The 19,141-nt window shown below is 33.8% G+C and overlaps 1 protein-coding gene across 2 annotated transcripts in view; it reads right to left on the minus strand.

Moving 5' to 3' along the window:
* Nucleotides 1-19,141, minus strand: part of LOC145278028 (uncharacterized) — a 211,447-nt gene that overhangs the window by 67,357 nt on the left and 124,949 nt on the right. Inside the window, exon 1 of one of the 2 annotated variants that reach the window (XM_080130240.1) lies at nt 3,383-4,072. The exons of the other annotated variant lie outside the window; for it this stretch is intronic. Within the exon in view, the coding sequence (XP_079986366.1) occupies nt 3,383-3,926 (544 nt within the window). The 5' untranslated portion in view covers nt 3,927-4,072. Of the gene's footprint in view, nt 1-3,382; nt 4,073-19,141 lie in introns of those variants that run through there. 2 annotated transcript variants of the gene reach the window in all.

Below are 19,141 nucleotides of genomic sequence, written 5' to 3' on the forward strand. Positions count from 1 at the left end.
ACGGAAGTCAGTAAACATGAAACGAAATGCGAAACCATATGGAAATAATTTATTTTTTTTAATTATTTTAGTTTAACATATCTAGTTTTATCATGAAACAATAAAAATAATGATCTTTCATTTTCTACATTTCTATAAATATATTTTTATTTTAACACTTATGTTATCACAAAAAAAGAATTTTTATTGTTTACATTTCTATAAATGGTGTCTTTTTGAAATAATATGTTTATGTTGTTTTTAGTAAGTTTAATCACAGAATTTTGCCATAAACAATGCATGAAAGTTTGGCATAAACTATGTATGAAAGTTTTATTTTTATTAACCTTAATTTTTAATATTAAATATTTGAAACATTTTTTATAGAAAAATTTCTTAAAATGAATAAATGGAATACATTTTAAATACTTAGAAAGTTATTTATAGAAATGTAAACTTATGAAAGTTTAAATTACTTTTGGAAATAAAATGTTTCCATATGAATATATTTTAGATATAAAAAATATATTTTGAATATAAAAATATATATTTATATAAATGTAAAAAATATGATTTTTAAAAATATTTTTTATTGTTTCATGATAAAACAAGAAGTATTTCGATGTGGTTGCGTAGTTTTGCTTAATGTTTAGTTACTTCCGTTCCATATTTAGGTAAATCGAGTCCATTTCCGGTGTCTTAACTTTGAGTACTGAATTTTTGGACTTAACCTGTATTTTTATGTATTGTTATATTTTTATATTTATATTTTATATGAAGTTTCTGTTTCTGTTATTGTTTTTTTTTCTTATTTATTGGATAGCTTTTGGCGTAAGAATCTCTTTTAAAAATATTGGTCTTATAAACTGAGTTAAGAATGATCTGTAGAGTTTTATTTTACAAGTGTTCATATTTTTTTCTTTGGTGTTCAAGTTTGATGTTCTTTTTCGGTATTTGTGAAATTACAATGAACAAAGCACACTCGTATTTTTCTATGAGCGATACAGCTGTCTAGGTTTGAACACGAACACCCAGATATTCTTTTCTATCGAGCGTGAGGATATTTTTATAAAGGCACACTATGGACAGTTATTTCTCTACGAATTTTTATCAATTTTTTAAATCATCCATATTAAAACACATGCTGGGATATGTATTTCAAAATCTATATCTATATCTATCTATGGTTGGTTGGTTGGTTGTTTTTGTTTTTCGGCATATCAACCCGTTTCAGGTTATTTAATGCCGAATCTAGTGATTTTGAAGAAATGTTTTTTTAATAGAATATGTTTTTTTTTTCCAAGTCGGTTTCTATTTAACCCATAGTTGGGACCTTAACAGGTACTGCCGCTCCGGATGAGAGTGGACCTGAGAGCAATGTAAATTAAGGAGTGGCTCCACACTCCCAAAATCCCACAAGCTGGGGCCTCACCATCGAATATAGTTTAAGGTCATATCCAGGACTTATATCTATATATCTATAATATAAAGCTGAATGTCTGTGTGTGTCTGGTCACGAATAGACTCCTATATGGTTGACTATTTTAAAAAACTGATTAGATATAATGATAGAAGATGTATCGAGACACAGGAATGGGTATGTTTGATCTGGAAGAACGGTGGTTCATTAGAATTGTGGGGTCTACGTTCGCGCCTGATCCACAAAGTATGGAAATAAAAAATTTAAAAATTAAAAAAAAAGTTTACAAGTGTTTTTGATATAGATGTACATAAGAATACTTTGATAAGTATGTTTTAAATTAAATAGGGATGGTGTAATAATATTGTGGGGTCTGCGTTCGCGCCTGGCCTCCATAGAATGGAAATAGGCACACACTTTAATAAAGACTTTTCATATATATCTGCGTAAGTATACTTTGATAATTATGTTTCAGTTTGAAGAAATATGGTATAATAAAATTATGGGGTGTTCGTTCGCACCTGACCTCCATAGAATGGAAATATGTCACAAAGTTTAACAAGGTTTTTTTAATATAGATCCACAGAATATTGTGATAAGTGCTTCAGTGTGAACAGGTATGGTATAATAAATTATGGAGTTTATCTATTTTATTTTAACTTTCATCATATTTTGCTTTGGTTTTGATACCCCCAAATTAGAAGCTAACTCTTTACACCCCTTCCTTTTGCATAACCTATCATACTTTCATAAATCAGAGTCCATTTTCTGTAGGCTGTTTTTTAAACACAATCAACGACGGGTACTTTTGCTGTATATATATATATATATATATATATATATATATATATATATATATACACACACATATATATATATATTCATATATATATATATATATTATACATATATATATATATGTTGTAATGTAAATTAATAAATTAATTTTCAAAAAACTGTTACTTCCATACCATTTTGTAAATCACAATTATCAACAATTTTACATTTATTTTTACCACGTTCTTAACACGTTCAAAACATGTTTTTAGACACGGGACGCTTCACTATTATAAGTAATTTAAATGTAATTTGAACTGAATTATATAAAAGCATCCACATTCATACCGAAACAGTAATCAAAAACTGCGTAAAGATGACTGAAGAAAATTAGATAAATGGAATCTCAACTTAAATTATTTTAAAAATATGTATACATACATAATTTAGGCGTATATTGATGTGTCATAATTAATATCAGTTAGTTTTATGATTTATGTATCTTAATGTCTTAAAGCTTATTTATTGAGAGAACTGTGTTACATTGAACAATTTAGGGTTATATATATATATATTAAATATATATATATATATATATATATATATATATATATATATATATATATATATATATTGTTATACCGGCTTTCCTTGAACAGAGGAATTTACACCGATTAGCACTATAGATAGCGCAATTCCAACACCGCTGAGAGAGATGCGACTGCACTTCAACTGCTAGCCGAGTGCCCAGCAGATATACACGTTTTCCTACATTATTGTTAATACACTTGTTCCTTAACCGAACCTCGACTTGATTGTTCTTATTTTCACTGTTGTTCCACGAAACAACATATATATACAGGGTGTCCCCAAAAAACAAAACAAAAGCTAAATGGAGGCCATCTAGAACATATGCTGTAGAACGGAGAAAAAAGGCCAAATATCCTAGTGCTTTGATGTGATGTTTTGAATATAATAAACTAGTTATGAGCAAAGTTTCATTTCAATCGGACAAAAACACTAAGAAACGAGGCTTAATTATAGTTGGGGCCCGTTTTTTGGGGGTGGGGGTGTCCCTGTATATGTATATATATATATATATATATATATATATATATATATATATATATATATATATATATATATATAAGGGTTTTATGCAATATTGTTTCTTTGAAAGAGACCCCCAACAAGGAAAACACATACCTGTTCCGAATCCCAAGATGGCGTCAAGTTCTCCATCTTGGTTTACGTCGACCAATCGAATAGCTGATTCGGTGATCAATTTCGGTACACCCATCACCCACACGTCTTCAACCGATATCTTAGAACATCCAATTAAATTCGAGTCCGAGCTTAGCAGATCTCCTGGCGTGTTTACCTGTTCTTTACTCAGGTTATCTCCCTTTGTTGTTTCCGGAGACGGTTCGTTGAAAGAACCAATTAGATATAAAATTAAAGCCATGAGAGACCCGAGACTACTGATGAGCAACAAGAAACAACAGATGGGTCGAACCATGTACCGGCATCGACATGGTGGTCGGCGGGTCTTCACTTTCGATCGATCCCTCGGATGCATTAACGGCTTTGTGGCCGCCGCATTCTCGCCTGCAGCACTCTCGTCGACAAATACATCCTCGTCCGAGTAACACTCTGGGTCATAGTTGTCCGTGTCCTGAAGTAGACTAGTTTTCTGCTCTTCGGCGTCATTGTTATTGTTGTTCCGGGCGAAAATCAGCGTCGAAGACATGGTCGTCGCGGTTGGGGATCTTCGTGGCTCCCGATCGAGAAGCGACGAAAAACGGCAGCAGCCGAACCAAGAGAGACGATGTGGTCAGTTATGAACAAGGATCGATAAAATGATCGGCTAGGCATTGATCCATTAGCATTCGAACAAACCTGGAAAAGATGAAAAAAAAAAAACCAAAAGATTAATTGATTTTCTTTTGAGATAGTAAATGATGAATGAAAAATCCCTCCCCTAAAAATGTAATGCCAGCAACAACTTACACCACACCAAGTAGTTGACACGGGTCGAGACGGGTTGAAATATCAAGAAGAGAAAACACTAACTAGAACGCCACTGGATTAATGCGATGAAAACTCGGATCTTAGTGAGGCTTATCGCAACCCAAATTCAATTAATGACAAATGGTCATTATCAGCGAGAAATCAATGATTGCAAGTGGCTGTTGCGATGATGCAAATTTATTTGCAAAAGTTATCGAAAGAGGTGGAGAGTAATGGAAATCAAGGGAGACTTACTGTCATCCAGACTCCAGGGAACACCACTTGTTGTTGTCAGTGAGCAATCTTACATGATGACGTATGTGGATACAGTATAAAAGTAAAGAGATTTATTATATTAAAGTGGAATAAATCATAATAGTTGTAATTCAACGTGTATGTGGAATCTACGTTTTGATTTATACACAGATAAAGATAAAGCTTCTTTCTTAGAAGCGCACGCCTGTGGAACTCTCTTCCGTTTGCCTGTTTCCCTCCTGACTACAACCTGGATGTCTTCAAGTCCAACATAAACAAATTCCTGATAAACTGCCCTCTTAAGTAAGACACTTTATCAAATCTCCATTACTTACGATTACTACGATATTATCCCATTGATTACTGTACACGCAATAACCCTTATCCCCGAGTGGCTGCCCGGCCTTGATAAGTGATGACTACCATGTAAAAAAAAGTGTCTATGTGCGCGTTAAAGGTAATAATTTTGCTACATAATGCGTCCAATATAGTTTTATAACATAAATCATCTTAAAAGGCGGTCAATTGTTTAAAACAATTGACCGCCTTTTAAGATGTTTTTTTTTTGATAGTTGTCTTTACTGACGCAACATCTAACAAAAACATAGATCATCTTTTTATTGGATAGACTAATTCTCATTTGAAAACTGAGACAGGTCTCCATTATTTTATCGAAATTCGAATTTCGATATCGATACTTGAAAGCATCGACTCCAGCTACAATAATAATTGTAAAGAAGATAATGATGTTGCTGGAAGTCGCTTTCGCTTTCGCAGCATCCGTCTTGCTAACACGACGCAAATTGAAATAGAAAAATTAATTATTTTCATTCTTCAGCTTCCGTTGTATCGCTTCATTGAGAAAAAAAAAAGAAATACGGTGAAAATATCGATCGAGTGATTGAATGGAGATGTTTGTACGGAAGCCCAGATTTGCAGTAATAAACATCTCAACGACAACATAAAAGGCTCTTCGGGAAAATTTTTATTGCTTCGGGGCGTTTCATATTACAGTAGCATCAAAAGAAGAATAGTCAAGCAATGAGAAAGGAAGAAACGAGTGGAGTGAAAAAATTAAGCGGTTCAGAATACCTTAATAAAAGTTGTATATACGTCCACGTGTCTCATTAAGAGGCTTTGTTCGTAAGTTTGTCGGTCGGTGACATCTGAACTTTGTATATATATATATATATATATATATATATATATATATATATATATATATATATATATATATATATATATTTGTAATTGTATTTTGAGTTTTGCCCGCACTGAGAATTGAACTTTCAACCTCCAGAAGAGTGTAACTCACAACGGTATTTTACCAAGTATTATTTACACTACAACAAAGGTCCACTTAAAATACAATTGCGAATTACTTAGGACTTCTACTCAGTCATGGCTGACAGGACGAGAGAATGCTACTCACATGCATTGAATAAAATGTTCCGTTCGAAATTCTGTGCAAATTTTAGTGTTCGACAGAAAGATTACGGAATTCGAAAAGATATGCCTGAAAAAGGTTGGAGGTCTATGTAAGACCGAAATATTGTGAAAATAACACACAAGATAGGCACAGTAGTCAGAAGAATTAAAATAAATGTATATACGTATTATTTAATTTTTTATTTTTCTCTTTTTTATGCTGGAGATGAGGCATCCTACCGAATGCCATATATTCACCATTTCACTATTTCAGAGACTCCAACCGAGAGATTTTATTAGAGTTTTTACTGTTCCTATATGTTCAATTGTTGCTCTCTCTCTCTCTCTCTCTCTCTCTCTCTCTCTCTCTCCCATCCTCTCTCTTGCACTTGGTTCCCAGGTAGTGTTAAATTATTATTTATGAGTCCGCTGGCTTCTATGATGACTGGAATGATAGAAATCTAAATACGATTTTGGTTTCTTCTCATTTCGTACATAGAATTATGGTATTTAGTTACGTAGACACTGTGACCATGTTTAATCTAACATTATCTGAGACACTGGCTTTAACTGCATCACCCACTCTCTCTCTCTCTCTCTTTCTCTCTCTTTCTCTCTCTTTCTCTTTCTCTCTCTCTCTCTCTCTCTATATATATATATATATATATATATATGTGTGTGTGTGTGTGTGTGTATATATATATATTTCTCTCTCTCTCTTTATATATGCATACTCACACACGCGCACACACACACACACACACATATATATATATATATATATATATATATATATATATGTATATATATGGTCCAATCTACTCTAAATCTGCATATATCTCTAGCACTTTTTTATAACAATGCTCTCAATTCATCGAAGTCATAGCACTAAAGCAAAACAAATCGTTCGTTCTAATTATCAAAAAAATGAGGATAGAAATCTGTAATAAACAATATAAAACGGAGTCTAACAATTAAATAATATAATTGATGTTGACACTTTTCAAATATCGTTTGTAATTTGATCAATTTTATTAGTAATTTAGAAGAGCCAAAAACGATTTATTCTTTAAAATGATTCATTTTAACGAAATGAATGCGTAAACTTTCAATAATACATAAGCGTTTCCTTCTTTTTTTTTTTTGGTTCTGTTTTATGGAAATCACGTCATACAAAGCATGAAGCCACTTGATGTAACGAGTTAAAAACACGAGTATAGGACTTCAAAGTAAAAAAACTTGCCAACGATAAGTGTTAGATGTAATAGATACTGACACGAACAGCAGCAATTCTTTCTCCTTTGTCAGAAACACCCCTTCTGGAATGTGAGGACTAAAGGACGAATAAGAGAAACGAGAGTGAAAACGAATATGATTGAAAAGAACCGTATGCAGTTGAAAGCTTCCCCATTCATTTCTGTAAAGTTAAATGAATAATTGATTTTACAGAAAGAAGTAATATTATCGTTTTAACCTTCTTTAAAGACGTCATATGAATTAAAAACTTCATTTCAATTATTTTTAATTAAAAAAAAAGGCAATTATTAAATATTTATTTCCAACTCACAAAATCAATGAAATAAAATCACTCATGGATAAAGTAGAGAACGAGATTTCCAGTTCACGGAGTAAATAAACAATTTAAACATAATTAGACAGTCATTTGAGAATAAAATAACAGGACGACAAGCAAGTTTATTTATCATAGAATGGAAATAAGATAATAAATCGAGATAAATAGATAAATATATTAGTACTAGCAGGCCACACGGCATTGTCCGGTCGTAAAATACGCTTAAATATGGTATTTTAATTAAAGCAGATTTCGAATTTAGTATCATTCTAACCTAGGTGCCCGGCGTTGCCCGGATGCTTGGAGGTGTGTGTTGAGAAAAAAATAGCGGTAGTAGGCAGGCAGGCTCGAACTGGTACTGTGAAGGAGGAATAGAAGGTGAAAAAAGAACGTGACGTCTTTGCCGTTGCGTCCATTGCCAAACCGGAAGTGGCGTAGGTTTAAATTAAGGGTAGTCAATCAAAAAGAGGGGGCGATTTCAAAAATATCGGCGAAAAAAACGACTCCCCTTGTAGAAAAGTTCCAAGCTGAGGGTAAAGGAATTAAATTAATTAATATTTCGATATTTGTCATCCGAAGGGTCGAGCTTCAAAACGATACCGGTCTTGTGAAAATCCGTCGCCTCTGTCGAAAATTTTAGGCATACATACATACATACATACATACATACATACATACATACATACATACATTTAAACAGACAGGTGAGATTTATATTATAGATTATATTGCACCCAATATATATTAGTGATTTAAAAAGTAAAAAAATAAAAAAATGACTCGTGTGCCACTACTGAGAATCGAAACGAAAACGTTCAGTTTACGATTTATTTATCCCTTTGACGTTGATATCGGGGCTATGAAGACATGTTTGCTGCAAGGCTAAAAATTAAAGCATGAACCAACAGCTATTACGTAACGCCATCGTTCCACCATCACCTGGCAAATTTCATCTTTTTTAATTTTCACATTTTTGCACCGATTTTTCCCTGGCTAAAACCCAAATATTAAGTTTTTCATGGGTTCGAATACCCGATATATGAAGTTCCATGTTTGTAGACCAAAAACTGACAGAGTAGTTTGGTAGGCAAACTTTTTTAAACAAAAATATATACGCATACATAAATATATATAGAAAGAGTTTTATGTTTACTATAAACTTTTTACGGAAATATTACGCAAGTATAAATCATGTAGAATATCTGCATGAATATAATTACATGTAATAGTTAACTAAAGATGATTACCTCATAAGAAAACCGAAAAAAATTAATAGGGAATTAATTAAAATAATTGTTTAAAAGAATATGCAAATAAGCTAGATCTTTAGCAGAAGAATGCAATTCCACGACCCATGTATAACAAAGCTGTATTTTCTTTTGAAATAAAAATGAAAAAGGGGGTTTAATATGAATATAGAAATACACAAACAAAATATAGGAGAATAGATTTCTTATCGCGTGCAAAAGCTAACTCAGCCTAAAAAAACAAATTGGAAAATTGCATGTGACTCAACAAGGAAAGAAAGAGGCATTAATTAATGATCCTTTTCTAATCTCTAATTCTTTTTAATCGTATTTTGTTTTTAGCTTACCTCACTTTTTAACAAGCTACCGAACATTTACAAATTATATTTTCTAACTTAAAGTAAATAAGGAAAATATAATAGAGATTGTGTGTTTGTATCTACTTAACATAAACTTTATTACATTTCTCAAAGTTATTATTTTATATTCTCACCCTATTATTTTTCTGAATATATAGAAAAAAGTATCCTCATACGCTTTACCTTTTTTCTTTTTTTGATTAGGGGTTAGTTTTTCGCGAATCGCCTGAAGCGCTTTAACCACGTTAACGTGGCTGCTAAGCGGAATCAGAGTGCAGTATTTCTTATGGAATCAGAGTGCAGTATTTCTTGTGTGGTGGCAATTTTATTCGGCTTCGTTACATATTCTCATCGTTAGAAGGGGTAAACGCGAGTTGCGTGCTGTGCCTACAATGGTAAGGAGAAAATGGCTATCTCAAACCAACAGTTGAATACAGACATCCGCAATAACGAAGTGAATCATGTTCAATTATGCAAATGACATGTTTTTGCTGATCAATGTAAATGACATTTTGGACTCCATATAAACTGGTGTATTTTGTATATTCGGTCAATTCTGGTAAGTTTCTATTGTAAACTGTTAATTGTCATAAACGGTATTTGTTGATTGTTATATGTATTGAAAGGCTTAAGTTAGTCGACCTTTGGATTTCTGTAGGTTCTGTTTACTTTAAGAATTGGAACACAAGCAATACTCTGATTTAGTTTTATATGTAAAAAAAAAAGTATTCGATTACTATTTTTCCGGAAATACAACCAAATAATTTATTATTCAAATTGATTAACTGTGATTACGGAATTGTTAAACAAGGGAGATTGAACAGAGGGAAGAGACAGACAGACAAAGAATAATAAACAAGATACACGGCAAATTGATTAAAGAATCAAGAAAGTACTTCCGGTCATGCGCAATATAGACTTTTTTAAACTATCAGACGATTATCGCTTCCTGTTCTTTGAATGCATTTTTTCTCTTTCTTTCCTGTCTGTTTTTCAATTGTTTCTGTTTTCTTTTCTTTTGATATCCGTATATTTCTCCAATTTCTCTTGATAATTTAAATGTGTTCATCGCTTTTCTTTCTTTGTTTTTTTTTGTTTGTTTGTTTGTTTTTTTATTTTTTTGTCTGCACGCGTTTCCCATTTACCGTGCAGAGACATCGGCTGGCGTAATGACTACCGATTCGCTAAAAAAAAAAAAAAATTGGCGCACTAAGTTCATATTCCGATTGAAACGGATCATGTTTTTTCTTTAACTTTGAAGAAATCATTTAATTGAAAGGCATGAATCCCTTACTCCCCGCATGAAAACATTTAATTTTTTTTATTTTATGTTTTAATCGCTGTTTATAAAGTCACAAACACAGAAACAAATTTCAAAAATAGAAACATTTTGTTTTTAAGCCATCAATGTTGACATTCGATCATGATTTTTAAGGCATGAATCCACGTGTCCTTGTTATAATAAAAACCGCTAACATAATTCGGTGGAAGTTGTTGATGTATTATATGGATTTTTCGGACTACAATTCTCATTTTTGGATTCAATATTCGCAATATCATCATCTCCGACTATTTCAGGTGCATATTTTTTTAAAGGTTTTATGTTAGATTCGAGAACCTGAACAAAAGTTTGAGCTGGAAGTTTCGTTTGATTTACGGGGGTAGATTGTTCTTATTCTGTTCACAATGACCAACTAAAGTGTTAATATATGTTATTCTTAGTTAGTGAATTTTATGACTTTGTAACAAAGCCATGGAACACGTCCATAGCAGCAGCGGCATCTCCCCTATGAAAATGACCAAGCAGTGGAGCGAGATGACGTCACAGCGGAGAAAAAGGGATAAAAGAAACCCCAAAAGAGACTTTTAACCACGTGTAACAGAGCGCCGATGCGCGTATGACAGCTATATGCAAATGTCCGAGCTGCATGCCAGATGACGTCACGGCAAGGAAGAAGGAAAAAGGTTATAAAAAATGCGCAAACGGGGATGACGTTAGAAAGAGGATAACAATCACAATCACGTAAGTGAGGATTGTGTTCACGTTTTATTTGAGAAAGTACCCGGAAATAAATGTTATTTCAACGAAAAAAATGGGTTGAGTTATTTCTTGTCTTAGTCGCCTTTGCGATAGAATCTACAACGTATTAGGACCCTACATGTTAACACGTATATAACGTTACACACATTGCGAATCAAGCAACTTTGAAGATGGAATCCGAACTTTGAATGAAAATGTCAAATGACCGAGTATCATAGAGCGAACTGCAGGATAGTAGCTCGTTGTAGCTGCGAACTAGGAAGCGGGTAATTGCCCTCGAGAAAAAAAGCCGGGGTGTGCCCATATAGTCACTGACTTGGAAAATTACGTGTCCGTGGTTTAGGGACAAAACGACCTTTAATAAATGCCATTTTCATTTTTTCAACTGAAAATGAAAAGCATGTCGAATTTCTTTCCTTTGTTCCTTTGCGACTGTCCCTACATACAACATACTGTGAAAATGTAACGATCACGTTACAACTTTAGAATACTCTTAGGTACACCAAATCTTTTATGCGTTAAAAAATGCGCCATGTGATTAATACTAGTGTGGAATCATCAATCCTTTATCAATCTTTGTCCTAAATATAATGACCCAATAAAAAAAGCAAACTGCATAAATAGTTTAAGATGGTTGTTTTATTATACTGTAATCACTTATCAAGTCCAAGAGACACTCGAGGATAAGGTTTCATTATACGAAATAATTGTCACTCGAAATATGTGGATTACTAGCATTGATCAATAATATGAACCCTGTTTGGTTACTTATGGGATGGTTTATGTTAAGAATGTGTTCATATTGGCGATCAAGATTTTTAATGGAAATCGTTTGAAAAACAAAAGCATGACGCAACTTGATGCAAGGAGCTGAAAAGAACGAAAGCTGATTATTGCAAAGACAGGAGATGTCTATTGACCTTAGTCTTGATCTTTTCAAGAGTGTAGGTAGAGGGCAAACAGTGAGGAGGAAAAGAATTGCATGATCTTGCAGTCCTTGGAAAGAAGCTACTGGAATAGGAAGCTGTATTACAGTGAGATATTAGAACAACGAATTGATAAAGGCCTCAAGATCAACGAATCAAACGAGCTGAAACAAAGGAAGCAGGAAATAGATACGATAATTATGAGGAACACATGTCATAACGGTATTTGTAGAAAAGACTGAGACTAGCAACATCACGTCTGTGAGAGAGAGGCAAATAAATATGGACTTCGTATTATTTGGATTCTTCAAACTTCTGATTTCAACTTGAATGTAATTTTCACAACGTTTTGGTTTATGTAACCTCCGATTTTTTTCAGGTGTCCACAAGGACTCCTGGCGCAGTGGTTAGAGTACTTGGAAAAATCAATTGTAAAAAGTGATATTATCATGAAGGTTCAATTCTCAGTGTGAGCGACCGAAAAATACAATTGCGAATTACTTGGAATCTCTATCTAGCCAAAAGAGCTGAAACAAAGCAGTGCTAACAGCCTTGCGATGATGTACTTTACAGGCTGAAAGCTTTGACAAACAAACTCTGTTTATAAAAGTATCACCTGACACGAAGCAGATGAAGTGGTAATCTTTGTCCGTTATTGTTGAACATGAATCATCAACTGTTCAACTAAAAAATTATATGAAATAGTTGATATGCCATTAAACGAATAAATCATTGAAATCAAAATTCCTAAACAAACGAATAAATCACAAGGGCACATAACTCTTCATGTTTTAATAAATTTTCCAATTATTTATTTTTTAAATAAATTACAACATTTTAATTGAAAAAAAGTACATTTATTTATGTGTGGCATAACAAACAATAGCAATCCGATACATTTTTTATGATCTAGGTCATTGAAAGTTACTTAGTTGATATTGTATCATCTTATTCTGTGGTAGGTGTTCGACTCGTTCGTCTGGTGGTCTCCATCAATTCGCTGTTTTGATGCATTCGTATAATAAAACTTCCTATTTCAGTAGCGTCTTTCCCAATAACTGCAGGCTTGTAAAATTCTCTTCCTGCTGACTGTTTTCCTCCTACAATATTTTGGATTATTTCAAAACTTAGGTCAATGAGAATTTCTTGTCTTTGCGATAACCAACGTTCATCTTGTTAGCTCTTTACATAAAGTGACTTCATGCCTTGACCGGGGTGATTTGCATTTTTTTAAAAATTACCTAAACAGTTTGTATTATTAACATTAACGCAAAATCCAATCCATGAATTAGGATGTAATTCGAAAAAAATAGTCTTTGTTTGTTTTTTTTTTTGTTTTGTTTTTTTTTTTAATCTGGTTGTGAGATCCGAATTTGGGAGTTTTAGAGGGTAGGAAATCACCTCTTAGTCAGAATAGACTTAAAAGTAATGGCGACTGTTTCTTCTGTTCTTCGCATGTCTTTGAAACATGTTGCCATACAACAGGTTCGCATTTTTTTATATTAAGTCTTCTGCATTATTATCGTGTTCTGCGAGAGTGTTCAATCATTTGGTCATAGTAGCTTTTGATCGCACCATTGAATGTTTCCAGGGTGCTTCTGAACCGGGGGGGAGGGAGAACCCTAGAAGGGTAGAGTTCGATGTCAGCAGGAGAGGTGCAATTTTATACCTCTCTTGTCCACAGATGCCTTGTGGATGCCTTAAGAAAGCAAAAGGTAAGAGAATATACACTGACAAAAATCCGGATTTGACTCCCCATAGTAAGATGCTGAAGCACTGCCTCATCTCTGCAACACCCTTCCGGCAACTCCTGCAGCTGCGCTGGCTCCACAGCATGGGCTTACTTTTCCGTTGAACTCGGACTTTGCAGCAACGCCGAAAAAGGGACCTAGGGCCAACCTAGGTCTCCTTATCACTCACCCGGGACTACATGTGAAAAAGCAACTCCAGCTTCGACTGCACAGCGAGAGCAGACGCTGAAGTGCATGAGAGTAGATGCAGAACGTCGTTGTCTCACAAGACAGAAGGTTGCCATCATCATCCTGTCCACATCTATAATCTGGTTTCTTCCTGAGGTGTTGTTATGAGAGCTGATTTTCATCTTTGTCATTCATCCTGACTTGGAGTGGTTGTAACTGTCTTCGTCCCACCTACACATTCAATGGAGTCTATAATTTACAGTGTTTACTTTATAAGGTATACACTTACAAAACAAATGCGTAGGCCACTCCAACGGATATACAGTATGAATACACATGCGCACACACATACATACATACATACATACATACATATATATATATATGTATATATATATATATATATATATATATATATATGTCATCCACATACAGTACTGCTCCGTTGTATCACAATTCATCAGTGCTGCTAGACTAGACATACACCTTTCCCCAGACGTGAATCGAACCTACAACCGTCGTATTAACAATCAGCAGCTCTCACCATCAGAGCACGAATCAGTGCCGTAAATATATCTCCTCGAGTGTGTATTACATCCACACCCGCCCGTCGCAAAAGTGCTCTAACAATCAGCTTTTTTACAAACAAATTAATAGTGGGGATTGCTTAATAGCTTAACTATGTGTCGGGTGTAAATATATTTAGGAAGTGCTCAACCCAAAGAGAGGGGGGGCTTTAACTTTCTTTATTTTATATATATATATATATATATATATATATATATATATATATATATATATATATATATATATATATATATATAAGTTTTTAAAAGTTGTCCAAAACAACGAAGAAAAATACTTCATTTCGAAACCTCATAACAACAGGCACATCAGCAGCAACACCAACAAGGGGGTGACGGTCGCTTAGTGATTAACGGCACGGACTGGCAATCTGGCTGTGCCATGTTCAAATCCAGTTCGTTCCACAGAAACGCTTTCACTAAGGGGTGTTGGAAAGATTCACTTGGTCCTTTTCGTAAATACACGGCGTCTTTCTATAACAAAAATACAAAACCAACAACGGAATCATGTGATTCATATGAAATGAATGAAAGTCATTGCAATTTTTTATTAGACGATTAATAACGTGTACCCGATTATCATTGGATGGCGGGGATTTGACGGTGGCGAAGTGGTTAAAGACTCAGACTGAAAACCTGGGTGTGCTAAGTTTGAATCCAGTTCATTTGAGAGAAACAATTTCACTCAAAGATGTTGCCAACTTTCTCGTGACCCCACCCATGAGTACCTGATGCCTTTCTAGAAGGAATTCTAACTTGAAAGATATCGGGAAAACGAATGCCAACAATAGATTTATCTGATTTCATATGAAATGGATGATGCTAATCATCATCATCATCATCATCATCGCCGTCGTCGTCGTCGTCATCATCATCATGATCATCATCATCATCAGCAGCATCCCCAATAATACAGTCAAACTGCACTGACTTTTGTATAAGATGTAATACAAGGGCGAAATGTGTGAAAAACAGTTTCCCCATTCATATCTTTAAAAGTATGAGTAGCCCCGTCGACATTCCCCGGTGAAGGTGCTTCTGACAAGAATCGATGAACGTGCTCTTCCCGAAAACTGGGAGGCAAGGTTTGTGAGAGTGGATCTCCTAGGACTACACAGAACATTTTGCATCAATCCGACAGCAAAAAGTCATAAAAATGGCCCAGTTTTTGTTGGATTCATTGTCGAGTTTGGAACCTCGATTTACGTGTACTTGACATTTTGTCGAGGAAGAAAGTGTAGTATCTGTTCTTATGTTGCATTTCGTTTATTCTGTTCTCGACAGTAAAGAATTTTTAACTGGAGCAATTTTTATTTTTGTTTCCATCAAATGTGTCTCATGTTGAAGAGCTTGACCGACCTTGTGTTTAATGTTGTCTTCGCAGGGAAGCACGTAAGTAAGAACTGATCATGTACCAAATATATTCAACTGTATTACACTAATGAATGACAAAAAGAAACAACGGAAATCTACTCAGAAAAAAAAATTTGGGGGCTAACCCAGAACTTGCCAGTATGGGGCAACTGAGAAAATCTGACACAAGATAGTCTTTTGAAATAATTATTGAACATTTCTACTATGTAATTCGTGATGTCAATCTTTGTTACCCGTCCTGCAAATATCTATTAAGTTGATTAACACTGTTTACTTGGGTGTGTTCACTAATGCTATCAGTAATGTCATCAAGTCCCACCCCAACACTCTTTAAAAATTTACACGAAAAGAAAATGGCGCCAGAGGCTGGCCACTAATCGATCTAAGTAAGACACCAATTATTAATGGCTCTCTGGAGACATACAAAGAGAATATTTACAAAAAATAATAAGTGCGTCATCAAATCGGTTAGTAACTATGGTAACGATTACGAAATGACAAGTACATTCCGTAATTATCAGAGGCTACATCCAGTATATATATATATATATATATATATATATATATATATATATATATATACAGTATATACATATATATACAGTATATATATATTTACAGTATATTTATATATACAGCATATATATATATATATATACTGTATATATATATACAGTATATATATACAGTATATATAGATATATATACATTATATATACACACACAGTATATATATACAGTGTATATATGTATACAGTGTATATATGTAGATATATATATATACAATATATATACAGTATATATATATAGTATATATATATAGATATATATATATACAGTATATATATGCAGTATATATATATACACAGTATATATGTATATATGTGTGTGTGTGTGTGTGTGTGTGTTTGTGTGTGTGTGTCAAATAAGCAGAAAGTGTCGTCAACGTAACGAAAATAAATGTCTGGTTTACATAAACCAGGCAATAGACTCTGTTCATGAAAACCCACACAGATATTAGCCAACGCTGGTCCCAATGGAGAACCAATTGCCACACCATCCGTCTGTCTGTACCTAATATTGTTGAAACGGAATTCTACCGACATAGTGGCGAATTTCATCAATTCTACAAACATATTTTCTGGAAGTGGGGGAGTCGGAAGTTTACTCCGATATAAAGCGTCAGGACAAATATTAATAGTCTCTAACAATGGGATACAAGTAAAAAGACTGAAAATATCGAAGGAACACATAAATTTGTCTGAATGAGTATAATTTTGTATAAAGTTAGCAAAGCTAAAAGAATCTTTAATACAATATGAACTATAAAGTTCAAAAAAAGGTTCTAAAATAATTGTCAACCATTTTGCTAGCTTATGTTGACAAGACCCTATCATAGATAATATGGGTCTCAACGGTACCCCCTCTTTATGGGTCTTAGGCAAACCATACAAACGACGGCGAATAGAACCAGTAGGTCGAATTAGAAATGAAAGTGGGAAGAACACCATTTTTAACACATTTGACAAGTTGTTTTTGGAACTTGATCTCGATAGAAACAGTAGAATCATGAGTATCTACCGGACCCAATTTAACAAATTTAGAGGTGTCCCCCAGGATAGTCATCATTTTATTGACAAAATCCTGGTGACAATGCCAGAACATTTATCGGGTTTTGTGATGACTAAAGATTTATTATGGAGAAGTGCTTTGATTATACGATAATGTTCACTTCGCCATTTTGCTTCACAAAACGAAATAGGCGTGCCCGCATAAGAATGTGTGACATCATTAAGTTTCGCCTTAATGTCACTGACCATAGAGTCGGAAACAGGAGAAAGTCTTTTTAATTGAGCAAAAAAAAAACGTTCAAATTCAGCATATATCTCTTCACGCTTTGAGGGTACGGGAGGAATGCAGAAGTCCAAGCCATGCGAAAGAATAATAAGTTCAAGCTCAGACAACTGCTCAGAAGAGAGGTTTAAAACGTTCTGAGTAACAATAGGGTTCGTCGAACAACCATATTTTTTGAAGATCAAATGTTGCAAATTCTTTTGCTTTTTTAACGATAACCTAGAAAGGCTACGTTCGTGAATTATTGCAACATATCTAGAAAATCTAATTTTCTCCAAAAACGACAAACTGCCAACCGAATCTTTCCAAATTTCATGATATTTCCTGTTTAAACGTGCCAGAATACAAGAAAGCTTAGACAAAAAATTAGAGATAAAATCACTTTTTATTTTTTGTCCAGGATGTAACTTAGCTCGCTCTATTTTAAATAAAATAAAAGCGGGACAAACTTTGTTGTTCAACACGAATTTAAGAAGGTCTGATTTGCCTGGGTAGTCCTGATTTTACTTTTAATTTTTATTAATGCATTTAATCTATTGATTATATCAGGTGCGTACCTGGTCTTAACATGTTTGAACATTTTCCGGAGGGGGGGGGTACAGAATTTAATAATGGCTAAATGCAGACCAATAAGCATAATGAATTTAAAAAATAAAAAATGAAAATAAAGGTTAGCTAACCAGGTTTCGTTCCTCGCTTATAAAAGCTAAATCGAGGAAAATACAATTTAAAACATAAAAAGTCATGAATATGGCGGAGGTAGGAAAAAAATAAATAAATAAAACGGGGGAAAAATTACATAGAAACTAAATTAAGTCCTAGAAGATTTTCTTTTTTTACTTGCAAAGAGAAGGTCTCACAAACTTAATAAAAAGCGTCTCTAAAATTTTCAAATGATAGGGAGAGTGCGACTTACTAAGGATCGTAAACATGTCAGCACTGAAATTCGTAGCACACGCATGGTTATTTATAAGATGGTTGCAAATCGCAGAACCATACGTATTATTCAGAACATCCGAGGCTGAAAAATTTGCATAACGAATCTTTGATGGTACATGTTGTTTCAAACGGAAATCTAACCTTTGCGATGTTCGTCCAACATAGTGCGCACTGCAACTACATTTAAATAAATAAATAAATAATAGAATTATTATGGTGGGGATAAGAACATCTTTACGAATAGACAGCAACATAGGCCTGGTTGAAAAAAAAACAACACGCGGATTCGATGCAAAATAACACCGTTGCACAGACAAAGAAATTTACTTAGCAAATCGGTCACTGATGTTACCTAGCCAAGGTAGACGTAGGTAAACAGGACATCTATTAGCTATAATTTCTTGGGGTTTATGAAAATTAGAAACTTTCTTATTGATAGTAGTTTCAACAATATCC

Source organism: Euprymna scolopes, chromosome 6 (assembly GCF_053919585.1).
Source record: "Euprymna scolopes isolate OS-2025 chromosome 6, ASM5391958v1, whole genome shotgun sequence".
NCBI classification, from domain to species: Eukaryota; Metazoa; Mollusca; class Cephalopoda; order Sepiida; family Sepiolidae; genus Euprymna; species Euprymna scolopes.